At 47.9% G+C, this 13,220-nt stretch overlaps 1 protein-coding gene across 3 annotated transcripts in view; it reads right to left on the bottom strand.

Moving 5' to 3' along the window:
* LOC135824496 (uncharacterized) overlaps nt 1–13,220 on the bottom strand; it is an 88,204-nt gene that overhangs the window by 13,500 nt on the left and 61,484 nt on the right. For all 3 annotated transcript variants that reach the window (XM_065337230.1, XM_065337231.1, XM_065337232.1), the window contains 4 exons: nt 11,000–11,104; nt 9,934–9,979; nt 8,357–8,487; nt 5,473–5,585 (listed from right to left, as the gene is read on the bottom strand). In XM_065337230.1, the coding sequence (XP_065193302.1) occupies nt 5,473–5,585; nt 8,357–8,487; nt 9,934–9,979; nt 11,000–11,104 (395 nt within the window). The remainder of the gene's footprint in view (nt 1–5,472; nt 5,586–8,356; nt 8,488–9,933; nt 9,980–10,999; nt 11,105–13,220) is intronic.

The following is a 13,220-nucleotide window of genomic DNA, read 5'->3' as shown; positions in this document are numbered from 1 at the left end:
GAATGGAGCACGGATGTTCAAAGCAGTCCAGCTGATGACCAGAAAGCCAAGCCGAAAGCCCATTGTACATGACCAGAAGGGTCACTTCATAGCCGATGACCAGGAGGCGGCATCTGCGGTCCGGAGCCACTTCCATGACCAGTTTCGTGGGAATGTGGATGCAGGCGTCGAGCCATTCACCGGTCGCCCAAGAAGCCTCCAAAGACAAATCTCATCTGCTGAGGTCTCCAACGCACTGAAAAAACTGAATAATGGAAGGTCCCCTGGCCCAGATGGAGTCCCAGGCGAACTCTTGAAATATGGAAGAGAAAACCTAGCACCTCACATTGCCTGTCTGTTCAACAGCATGTTTACAACTCACCAGCACCTTGACCTGGGATGTGGCACACTGGTACCGTTGCAGAAACCAGGAAAGACGGTTGGACCACCTGGAAATCTGCGCCCTATTGTCCTCCTTACATCATTACGCAAAACGCTCTCCATTATTACATTGCGAAGAATATCGTCGAAAGTCGGTGAGTACTTGTCTCCGACGCAGAGTGGTTTCAGAGCAGGCCGATCTACAGCGGACCTTGTTTGGAGCCACAGATGGTTTGCAGCAACATGTCAGCATTATCGGCGGGAAATGACCATTCTTGGAATCGACATGTCCAAAGCATTCGACTGTATACATCGTGACAAACTGTTGACAGTTCTCGAGTCTTTCCTGACGGAGGATGATGTTCGGCTGGTTAGAGTGCTGTTGACCAACACAACTCTGCAGGTACGCATCGGCAGGGCAGTATCAGAGTCCCTTGAAACTACAATTGGCACCCCGCAGGGTGATTCTCTCTCCCCGGTGTTGTTTGTTATATACTTAGAGGCAGCACTGAGAGATCTGAGGAGCACCCAGGTGGCACGAAACAGACCGCCAATGGATCAAAGCATCAACATTCCATTTGAGCTTGTCTACGCAGATGACACTGATTTCATAAGCCTTAGTCGTCAATGGCTCACAGAGCTCGAACCGGTCATAGACCACACTCTCGGGCAGTGGGCCCTGAGAGTCAACAACACCAAAACTGAGTGGACAGAGCTGGGTCGATCTGTAGACAGAATTGACGAGCGCTGGAGGACATCCCGAAAGCTGGGCTCACTCCTGGGCGACATTGAGGATGTGACACGTCGCAGGCAATTGGCCGAGGCTGCCTTCCGATCCATGTGGTCTCTTTGGAAGCGCCGAGGACTGATCCGAGAGCCTCTGCGTATGAGGTTGTACTGCGCCTTTATCATGCCGATACTTCTCTATAATTCAGGCACCTGGGGCCTGACGGTTGCTAGCGAACGCTCCCTGGACGCTTTCCATAGAAGGCAACTCAGGTCACTTCTCGGCATCACATGGCCACAAAAGATTAGTAATTTGGCGTTGTATGCCCGATGTGGAGTGGAGCCGGTGTCGGACTTGATCCGAAATTCACGCTGGAGTCTATTCGGGCATGTGCTTCGCCTGGGTAAGGACACGCCAGCACGATTGAGCATGGAGCAATACTTTCAGGCACCCGAGGGGAGGTACCGCGGGAGGCCGAGAGTGACACTACCAATAAAGCTCCACACCGATCTGTCCCAGTCGAACAATGGGCACCTGCGGAGTGTTGAGGACTTGCGCCGTCTGGAGCGGATTGCTGTGGACCGTCCAGCATGGAACGCGCTGGTGAAGAGTGTTTGTGCACACCCTCGTCACGAGTAGAAACAGCCATGGCACCCTTATAAACTCATAACAACCATCCTATAATAATATTACTATTTGAATCTTTTAATAATTATCTGGCAACTCAACCTCATACGTATAATTATCTGGCCACCCATTGACCATGATGCTACATGAGGAGACAATAGTGATGACATTTTTCCAATGAGACCAATTTTATGACGCTCCATGTTACTGAAGGACTAACTTCGATCATTGGTTTTGTAGAGCCCCATTCTCTAGGAGCTGTCTACATCTGCTTTGTTTCAATGTCCAGCATAAGCGAACGTGTGGATCAAGCATAACTGCTTGGTTGACGCTGCCGCGGGAATGCGTATAATAATAATAATAATAAGACCTTATCTGGAAGGCCCATTCTTGCATATTCCAACAGCAGCCAAGGGAGCTAGCTCTCTTGGTTATGCGGACTGGGTCCGATCCTAAAAAGCCGTTTTTATGAACTGTTTTTATTGGATAGGATATGATTATGTTGAATAAACGAGGATTGTGTCAATGGGAGATTAGAGAGGTTTTGCATTCCGAATTTCGGAATTATTTTCGGAATGTGGCGGCAGCAGTCGAAAAAGTAGTCGAACTTTCGGAAGTGTGGTGGCGAAAGTGCATGGTTTTCCGAAAATGGATTTTCGGCTCTTTCATGTTTGGGAGTGCATATTTGAATACAAAAAAGTGTATTTTTCATGTTTGTATTTTTGCTTTCTGCTGCTCTCGATTATTTGAAAAAATTTCCACGTATGTAGTTTTGATTTTTGCTGGTTTTGCTGATCTCGCCATGTTGACTAATCTTCTCACACTTCATCACACTATCTTCCTTTGCCCTGGAGCCTACTAACAGTACAAGACAGTAGTTCGCCAACCTCGTCTTCAGCTGTTGGATCACTTGGTCCACCATCATATCAGTCCGTCCTCGTCTTCGAACCGCACCCAAATTCAGTTTGACCTGCGCGCATGGATTTGATCCTGCTCAACCCCTTCGACGCTCTCCATTTTGTTTTGCATGGCAGCCCTTGGAAACGAAGTCGAATCAGATTTTCGGAATGCAAAACACTGAAAATACCGTTTTTCGGAACGCGCTTTTTCGGAAAAGCACAGTCGAAAATCATTCCGAAATTCGGAATGCAAAACCTCTCTATTGACTTGGAGTTTTTACGAGTTGATTCTAAGCAGATAGATGTGCATAGCAGATCTGGCATGCATAACATATACATGTATCAGCAAAAAAAGGAAAGCCGATCGTCCAGTATTTTTCTGGCCATGTTACCCAAAACGCAAAACTTTTTTTCGATGCGGCCTTACGAACTTATGAAACTTCACTTCTCAACTCCAAATCCAAAAAACGTTCTCTTCACTGCGATTCAAATAATTATTTAAAAAAAAGAAGTAAAAAGGACCGGGGAACTACAAGTTACGCTATAATGTCCACGAACACCACCAGTTACTAAACAATCAGCTCATGCGATAACATTGCACGACACTGACCAACGGTACTGTAGTTCATCGGTCCTTTTTACTTTCTATAAATAATCCTTGGCTCTCCATCCGAGTTCATTATTAACCCTTTCAGCCCTGACTGGAAAATCACCTCCCACTGGGCCAAAAATGGCAATTTTTGAGAATGCATATTCTGGTCCAAAATTGATTGGAGATGTTGGGTATGGACATATGCACTGTGAATCCGAAGAAATTTTGCAGGATTTCATTGTACGAGACTCATAACACCATATTTAGATATGCGACTTTTGGCGATTTTTCCTCAAAATTCATTCAATTTAGGCAATTGACGACAAAGATCAGACAAGCAATGGCAAGCAGTGCTATAACTGGTCAGTGTTGACTTCAGAATGGAGAAATGTCATATAACATGCTTGATATGATCCTGGTGTTCCACGGCAACCTAGACTAGAGTACAGCGACTCGTTTTATACGGCGCTTGCATCATATGCGACTGCGCGATCCAGAATGGGTCTTTTTTTTCTTGGGCGCCTCGTAAAGTTTGAATCCTCCAGCAGCCCTACCTACTTCAAGACAAAACCATATGATGGACAGTGAGGATGCCGAGTGACTGGAGTAGCAACCACAGCAACTGCATCAGCTATAATAGCAGCCGGTGCAGTGGCAGCGGTTGACTCACTGTGCTCGGCGCATCCCAGGGTGATTCATCTCTGGCCGCACGCGTATGTACGTACGTACACGGCGCAGGTAAAGTCATATTGATGGAGAATGCAATACTGCTCATTCTCTGATTTAGACACTCATTGGCAAGACAATCCAGCTATGAAAATAGTTTGAAGCATTTCCTAAACAGCCGAGTGCATACTGCGTACCGGTGTACATACGCATGAAAATTCAAGAAACAATCGGCTGCGCAATTTCTGATAGTGGTTCAAAATTGCACAATTGTTGACTATTCTGGATTATTCTGGATTCATATTAGATAACAATCTCCATCCTGTAGGTGCCTGGCTCTGTACTCAACATACAATACTTACATGTATGCACATCTCTATTGTGATCTGCATGCATGTCTGACCAGTACACTTGACTTCAAATTCAAATATTTTCAAAAATCTGACCTTCAAATTTGATCGCAGTTTACTTGAGGAACTTCAGCAAACGGGCTCACGACAGACAGCTCCTACTCAGAACACCATGCCTAGGTGTCAGAGACTTCAGCATCGCTTTCCAAATCTCTTTGGTCTCCAGCATCCCCTGCGTCCGAGTCAGCTGCGATCTTTTGAATAGCAGCAAATTCGTAATCCTCAGAAAACGACTCCGACACAATTTCGCTGTCTCCAGAATCATCCTCAGAGTCATTACCCGCCTCACACTGCTTCACAGGACTCCTTCCATCGACACAGAGTAGTTGAGCTACTTACCTTGCCGAGAAACAGCAGGGCAAGATAACGAAAACGAACTTTCAGCAAAACAATTTATTTGAACGATATGCCAAAATGCGCACTTCAAACTCAATGCTCGCGGCTGTTCTGCTGTGCAGACTGGCCACATACGCTGCGTACACGTCGGTCAGGTCCTTCAGCCCACTGAGGAACAGTTCCAGGCCCCACTGATGTTGAGGCATCAGTACAAACGCGACGTACACTGAGGACGTATATATACGTCGTCAGTGGGGCAGGTGCACACGTCATGACGTATATATACGTCGACAGTGGTGAAAGGGTTAAAGATAAGATTTACATTACACCAAATTTCCTTTTGCGGCTTTAATGTACTGGTAACTTGGGTTCAGTCTCCTTATCCACACCATCGCAATAACAACCACCATTACCATGGTGATGATGGTGGAAGTGGCAGCATCGGCTGCGGCGCAGGTGTCATCGTAAAACCTGTGAATTGTTTGCAGTGCAGCCTCTTTGTACTCCAGATGTGACGTGTCGGCATACGGTGGACATTTTGCCCATATAGAATGACCGGTTGGTTCCATTCATGTTGGCGAGACTTGTTCTCTGCCTTTGTGAACTTTGGAAACAAAGAGGTCAAACTCATCACACATGCACGCACACATGCACGCACACACACACACACACACACACACACACACACACACACACACACACACACACACACACCCATGCACGCACACACACACACACACACACACACACACACACACACACACACACACACACACACACACACACACACACACAAACACACACACAAACACATACACACACACACACACACACACACACAAAAGTTGCACGTACCTGAATGCTACAATGGTGACGATAAGGAAAATGAGGATGACAGCGTTTATGCCAGCACCTATGTATGTGATGATCTCCAGAGGTTGGGTGTTGGAAGTGGCAGCTGTGCTGGACTGAACAAGTAGATAACACAACCCAATATTACAGGTACATACCCACACACACATGTACACACCCGTACATACACAGGGGCGTAGGAACAGGTCCGGCAGGTCCGGCGGCCGCCGGACCAATGTTTCGCCAAAAAAGAAAAAGAAAAAAAGGCAGCACGCTTGTTTTCAACCATGCGGAGGGTCAAGTCGTACTTATGCAGTACAACCCGCGAGGAAAGGCTCAATCACCTGATGTTCCTGAATGCCCACAAGAAACTGCTGGGCGGCTAGTGCCTGAAGAGTGCCGCACGGGAATTTGAACGTGGAAGTGAGCGTCAGCTCTCTCAATTCGGACAGTTTTACTGTCAATGTATAATGTTATAATTTTGCAGATATATTCCCAGTAAGCCATGAACGGAGACCCCCTCGACTTAGGCCTCGGCCTTTGGGGAATCCATAAAAAAAATGTCAATTCAAATACTTGCTTCTGCATGCACTTCAGGAGTATACTTGTAGTATAACCTCAAGTCTCCCATGATACCACAGCATTTGTTCATATCAATCCTTTTACAAGTAAAATCGCCCTCTTCACTCAGTAGAGACAGAGTCGAGCGAGCTGTACCTGTTTTCCCGGTGTTGAAAAGCGGGCTCGCCACCCCTGTATGGCAACTTCCCCACGCCTAACCCCCCCCCCCCCCCCCCCCCCCAAGACGAAGTGAATACTGTAGTAGTAGTCATACTGGGCGGAGTTGAAAATTAAAAAAAATCGCAACCTGTACGAGCTAGAAATCCGCCGGACCATTGGAAATCTGCTTCGTACGCCCCTGATACATATACACATAGACACATAGACACATAGACACATATACACATAGACACATAGACACGCAACATAGGATACCGTAAAAGTCCGTAAATAAGTACCTGCCCGAAAGAAATACCCCCTTCACTCTTTTGGTTCTGTCTGTTGAAGTCAAGTCAAGCCCGATAAACATACTGCCCGAAATAAGTACCGGTACGGTGCGCACATGCAGCACGTAGCATGTACTCCCGTACATTGACATGAAAATGACTTCTCCACTACACACAAGTCAGGTCCGAAAGTTAGTTCGTGCCCGAAAGTCAGTACCCGCCCGAAAGTTAGTACGGGTGTGGTCACTAAATTCGAAAGTAAATACGTACTTATTTACGGACTTTTACGGTACTTGTACTTGTTGCTCACTGCCATAACTGGTCACGTGGGTCTCCTCGGGAGAGGGGAGAGAGACTCAAAAGGAATCTTGGAAAGGTGACCCAATTGGCCATTGAACTGCCCAACAGCCGACACCCCCTGAAATCCCCTAACCAGGGGGGCCTGGAAATAATCCCACTTGTGGGCTCACCATACTTCAGTAAGTGGTGCAGAAAAAGGATTGACGGCATCAGGGTATCCGTCCCGGAATCTAACTGCAGCTACCCCTGCCCCCAGTGAAGGCAATACTTGGTACTAGTGCGGGCGACTAAATCAGAGTGGATCTGATATAAGCTTCACTAGCACCATTGATTACACAAGAGTTAATTTAGCCAGAAGGTCCATGGTTAATTAACAGGTATGGAACCCCCCCCCCCCCCCACACCCACCCACCGTGACCGTCACTATTCAGCCTGGTCTACACCATACAGCTATTTGGAGTGACATTTTCTGGCCAGTGAATCCCTATTTTTGGTCTTTTTCATTTTTTTTTTTCCCCGCACACACATCACACCACATACTCCGGCATGCACTGGCTGTTGGTAACCACCCAGGAGAATGAAAGAAAAGTCAGGAAGAGTCTGAGAAAGAGAAGAAAGACGTGTGTGACCATAATCGTCGGGAATCGAACCCGCAATCTATCGATTGGAAATCGCTGCACATACCACTGCACCATATGGGACACACACACACACACACAGGTACACACATGAACATAGTTTCAGTTCTAGATGTCACAGAGACTTGCTCGCAGAAGCAGGGGAGTAGCAGCCGGTTCAACTTTTGCCAAAAGTGCCCCGAATGCAGGATTTCGTACTCTAATTTCAAAATTTTCACGAGGGGACACCCCGACCCCCCCCCCCCCCTCCAGCTGAACCGACTCCAACGGCAGCGCTGCATGCCTCTCTAGTATACAGTGTACAGGATACAGTATACACCAGGTTGACAGGCAGCCTCCGTACAATACATCATGGTCGCTCAACACGCACACGGCAAATGGTTGCCCTGGATCGACGTTTATGTGGGACCAGCAATGCATTGAGCAGGTGGTCAGTGACGCTTGATTGTCATCTGCATCAAATGTTATTTTTCCATACACACATATGACTCGGATGATGAGCCAATTTAATAAGGGTGAAAACAGATTTTCCCCTCTTGGACCTTTCCGAACCCGAGCCTTCCAAGTTGGAAGGTTGTTGGTTTGCGCCTTGGAGAAGTGTTGGAGCTAGGTGTCAGGTCGTGGAATGTCTCAGTACTCCTTGTCAGTTTTGTGCCATTTTGTCGCTCTCGGGGACCGTATGTGATCTGGTTACGTTGGTGGACAGTTAGTCATAACTCGTAAAATTTTGTCCTTCTCCTTTTTTTACCATATGACTGTGCTTACCCGGTCCTCTTTTATCCGGATCCCTCGCCATCCGGAAGAAAATCGTTGGTTACCGATTTACAGCATATGCCATGCATACATACAGTATGTGTGTTCGATTATCCGGTTCCCTTGCCTAACCGGATATTTTCGTGGACAACGGATGTGTGCGGTTATGCGAGGTTTGAGTGTACTTACAAAGAGAATGGCAAAGTGTGTGAGATGTTCACATTGGCAGCTAACATTGACACCACCTCCAGCGCTAGTATTACTGCTGTTGCTTATTGACATCAGATAACAGCCACGGCTACTCCAGCCACCCAGACCATCTGCAAGCAGAACGTGTGTGTGTGTGTGTGTGTGTGTGTGTGTGTGTGAGAGAGAGAGAGAGATAGATAAATAGATAGAAAGATAGATAGATAGATAGATAGATAGAGAGAGAGAGAGAGAGAGAGAGAGAGAGAGAGAGAGAGAGAGAGAGAGAGCGAGAGAGAGCGAGAGAGAGAGAGATAGAGAGAGATAGAGAGCCAGAGAGTGAGAGAGAGCGCAAGCGAGAGAGAGAGAGAGAGAGAGAGAGAGAGAGAGAGAGAGAGAGAGAGAGAGATAGAGAGCGAGAGAGCGAGATAGATAGATAGAGAGAGAGAGCGAGAGAGAGAGAGAGAGAGAGAGAGAGAGAGAGAGAGAGAGAAAGCTAAAGGTACATGCCATATTTGGCAGAGCGTAGCGGGACTCAAGATGTAAGGTCATGTCCTCTCTCCAAATTAGTATCATGCGAGGAGCAATCTGATATTTTGTATTAGGAGCTTGAGGCAGTGTATTCAAAGTGCATCACACCATATCCGTAGAAACAACACCAAGAATGCATCCTTAACACATCCCAGGGTACATGAGTAGTAGCCAGGACAAATATTCGTATGCCTGCTGACACACGTTGCGAGTATGCACACACACACATGTTCCAATGACAGAGGGCAAGCTGGCAGGACGTATCCACTCCTGCTTTAAGTGTCCCCGGGGCCAGTCATTGCATCTCCCCACTTGACTGCCGTAAAACCCCGTGAAAAGAGTAGAGTTTAATTAACGGGTTTGCATAAGAGCACATTTCAGAGGAAGCAGCTCAACTTCTACATACATGTACTATCTATGAGCTAATCTGTGCACAATAGAACTGGTCTACAGCGATTGCCCAAGGGACCTTCAACCAGCGTGGTCCTCCATGTACAGGTAGTAGTCATGTTCTGGCGGTCACCTATCCAGGGTCATAATATTATGACTGGCGATGGCACCCTCTACAGTATAGTCATAGTAAGTTGAAATGGTCCTCTGGGACAGGTGGTCCTCTGGGTCAGGTGGTCCTCTGGGACAGGTGGTCCTCTGGGACAGGTGGTCCTCTGGGACAGGTGGTCCTCTGGGACAGGTGGTCCTCTGGGACAGGTGGTCCTCTGGGCCAGGTGGTCCTCTGGGACAGGTGGTCCTCTGGGCCAGGTGGTCCTCTGGGCCAGGTGGTCCTCTGGGCCAGGTGGTCCTCTGGGACAGGTGGTCCTCTGGGCCAGGTGGTCCTCTGGGCCAGGTGGTCCTCTGGGCCAGGTGGTCCTCTGGGCCAGGTGGTCCTCTGGGACAGGTGGTCCTCTGGGACAGGTGATCCTCTGGGACAGGTGGTCCTCTGGGACAGGTGGTGCTCTGGGACAGGTGGTCGGCTTATCGGAGTGGTCGCCTTGACAGGTCTCACTGTAATTCCTAGTAAATCAAAGCAACCGTTAGTGGAAGTCACTCACCATTAGCGCCAATGTCCCAAAATGCGCAGGTAGCATTGCGGATATCCTGTGCAGCAGCATAATGCAGAAAGTAAAATATATACACACACATGCATGCAAGCAAATGTAAATGCAGCCGCCCTTGGATACACACACACACACATTGTACTTGTTGCTCACTGCCAAAACTGGTCACGTGGGTCTCCCCGGGAGAGGGGAGAGAGACTCAAAAGGAATCTTGGAAAGATGACTCAATTGGCTATTGAACCGCCCAACGGCCGACACCCCCTGAAATCCCCAAAACTCTGGGTGGACTTGAAAATGATCCCACTTATGGGCTCACCACACCTCAGTAAGTGGGTGAGGACAAGGTGCAGAAAAAGGATTGACGGCATCAGGGTATCCGTCCTGGGATCCAACTGCAGAACCCCTGCCCCCAGTGAAGGTAATACTTGCTACTAGTGTGGGTGGCTAAATCAGAGTGGATCTAATATAAGCTTCACTAGCACCATTGATTACACAAGAGTTAATCTAGCCAGAAGCAGTTCATGGTTAACAGGTATGTATACTTCAAATAGAAAGTATATGAACCCTGGAACCAACAAAGGTGGCAGGTACAACATTACACCTTCAAGCAGCCGAGCCCGTTGGCAACAGACCCAACACTATCAGGCATACGTGTACCCACCAACCGAACTAGCTGGCACATACACACACACACACACCTGTCCTGTCGAGCCACTGCCACAAGGGTCACGTGGGCCCCGGAGAGGCAACGGAGAGAGAAGAGGAGAACGCCGCACCACGGCGAGAGGTCGCCAGGATTCAGGTCACCTACGACTTCTACCACAAGACTGACGTATGGTAGGGGGAGAACCTGAGCAGCGGTGTCTATTCCTGCCCTGGACCGAACGGAAGCAGCGGCTGCAGGACGCACAGTGCGCGCCACAACACGGCTCCACTGCGGCTAGGGACTGAGCCACACACTTGTGCCGGGCAAGGCCACCACGGCTCAAGAACCAATGGCCGCACACACACACACACACACACACACACACACATTGACACAGCACAATTATATTCTCACCCTAGATATAGTAAACGTAATGGTGACCGGAGTATCCGCAGCATCATCAATGTCCCGAGCACCGACAGCAATCGCCGCAACAGCGCTCATATCGCGTACTTCATTCTAGACATCAAGAACACACACACACACACACACACACACACACACACACACACACACACACACACACACACACACACACACACACACACACACACACACACACATATATATCACATATCACATATCACATGATTCGTGTGAGAAGTCTCGGTTTCAAATCTTGCCACACACACAGCTGCATCACTGACTCCGTAGGGTGCAAAGTAGAAAATGTGGATTCTAACTTGGCAAAAGATGGCTACCAGACTCACCCACGACACAGTGCAGACTAAAGAGAGTACAGTCAGCTCAGTTCGCTTATCACGACTGCAGATATACTGTAAAGCCATTATATATAACGAAGTGCTAACTCTAACGAGTTAACGAGGAGAAATCTGTCGTTAAAATAGAAATTGTTACACAGAAATCGATACATATACTGTCCTATTGAGCATTGAGTGAGAATCGTTACCTTTGGTACACGTAAACTAGTCAGTTTTGGGAAATCGTTATATATGCGCCTCGTTATAATGCGTATCTAATATTGACTGAGTACGAGGTCAATATCGGAAATAAAAGCCGAGGTCTTTTACGAGGTCTTTTATTTCCTATACTGACCAAGTACGAAGTCAATATTAGATTTATCACGACAAACAGTCCGTATTTCAAATTCGAAGAAGGATAACCTCATGAATCCTGGTTTTATGATTGCACAACCATTGCACCACCACCTTCTCATGCAGTGACCATGCTGCACTAGGCACCGTTCAACTGCGCAACCCATAAGCAGTCAAATATAAGCAGTCAATATAGCCCTAAGGAGTGAAATCTGCAGGAATATTTGACTGCTTAGGTAAAGCGAAAATCAATGGGAGTCTATACTAAGAGAGTGATAACGGCTATTACAGTAACGAGAATTCTCGAATAACGACAGAATTCCCATGCCCAGAGCAAAGACCCATCTAACATATCAGGGGCGTCGGAAGGAGGTAGAAAGTGGTACGGCTCGAGAGTCAGAGGGGGTACGGGGGAAAGTTCCCCCGTGAATTTTTTCAAAAAACACTCGAAATACCCCTCTCAGAGGGTCTCCAAAGGTACGAAGTCATTAAGGATAACAAAGAGACCGACTACTTGAAATAGATCTACGAGTCATGACGCATACATGCCATGCAGTTCCGTAGTCGACAGTCTAGTCACGCGTTACACGGTGCAGTGACCTGACTGGTGCACCGGTGACGGATCGTGGCTCACGATCACGCGTGGTCATGTACAAACTCGACGCCCCCCATTTTTTACACCGGATTTGGACGTTCCGCGTGGACCACCTGGAGCCAAAAGTGGTACGGCTCGGGCCGTACCAGTCGTACCGCTTCCGACGCCCTTGCATATAATGAGACTTCGGGTATAACTTAGGACACTTCGCGAATAAGGACACTGTTCTGATGCCGCGCTGAGTGTCGTTATACACAAAGTTTACTGTACATGAACGGCGAGGCTTGAAAGTGTAACTAGTTGAAAAAATCATCTTGAATGGACCACGGGATATGCCCCTCCGGACATTCAACTAAGCCTAGTGCTAACAGAACTTGGAGAAACAAAGGAAAATTGTTCTACAGTCGCCGGCAAAAAATCCGGCCAATGCCATGCTAGCTGTACGTACAGCATATGGGCGCCATGGGCTACCAATAGGCACCAGTAGTGGTACATGCAGTGCCAATGACTCAGTGTGGTGCTCCAGAGTCGGGTCAGCCGGGTCAGAGACCCGGTTGGTGGTGGTGGGGGTGGGGGTACTTGAACCCGTTTGGAAAAAGAACACCGGGTCACCTGTTACCCGGTTGGGAATACAACGTACATCAATGTGTCCTAAATATATTTAGAATTCCCTGATCATAGGCTGATCAACACGCAGAAGCCGCACTTGAACGGACCCGGCTGTGACCCGGTTGCAGTGGTTGTGCCAGGTAGACACGTGTACCCACATGGTTTGATATCCTAGAGCAGACACCGTGACTATGTCCCTGCATACACTCAGTTCAGTGCTGCTACAGTAAATGCATGCATACTACCACATGCCACAATGAAGCACGGCGTGAACACGGTGACCTTCACACTAATCATAATATTCCCAAATCACTTC

Source organism: Sycon ciliatum, chromosome 9 (genome assembly GCF_964019385.1).
Source record: "Sycon ciliatum chromosome 9, ocSycCili1.1, whole genome shotgun sequence".
In the NCBI taxonomy this organism is placed as follows: Eukaryota; Metazoa; Porifera; class Calcarea; order Leucosolenida; family Sycettidae; genus Sycon; species Sycon ciliatum.
This window is presented reverse-complemented; position numbering and strand designations above follow the sequence as displayed.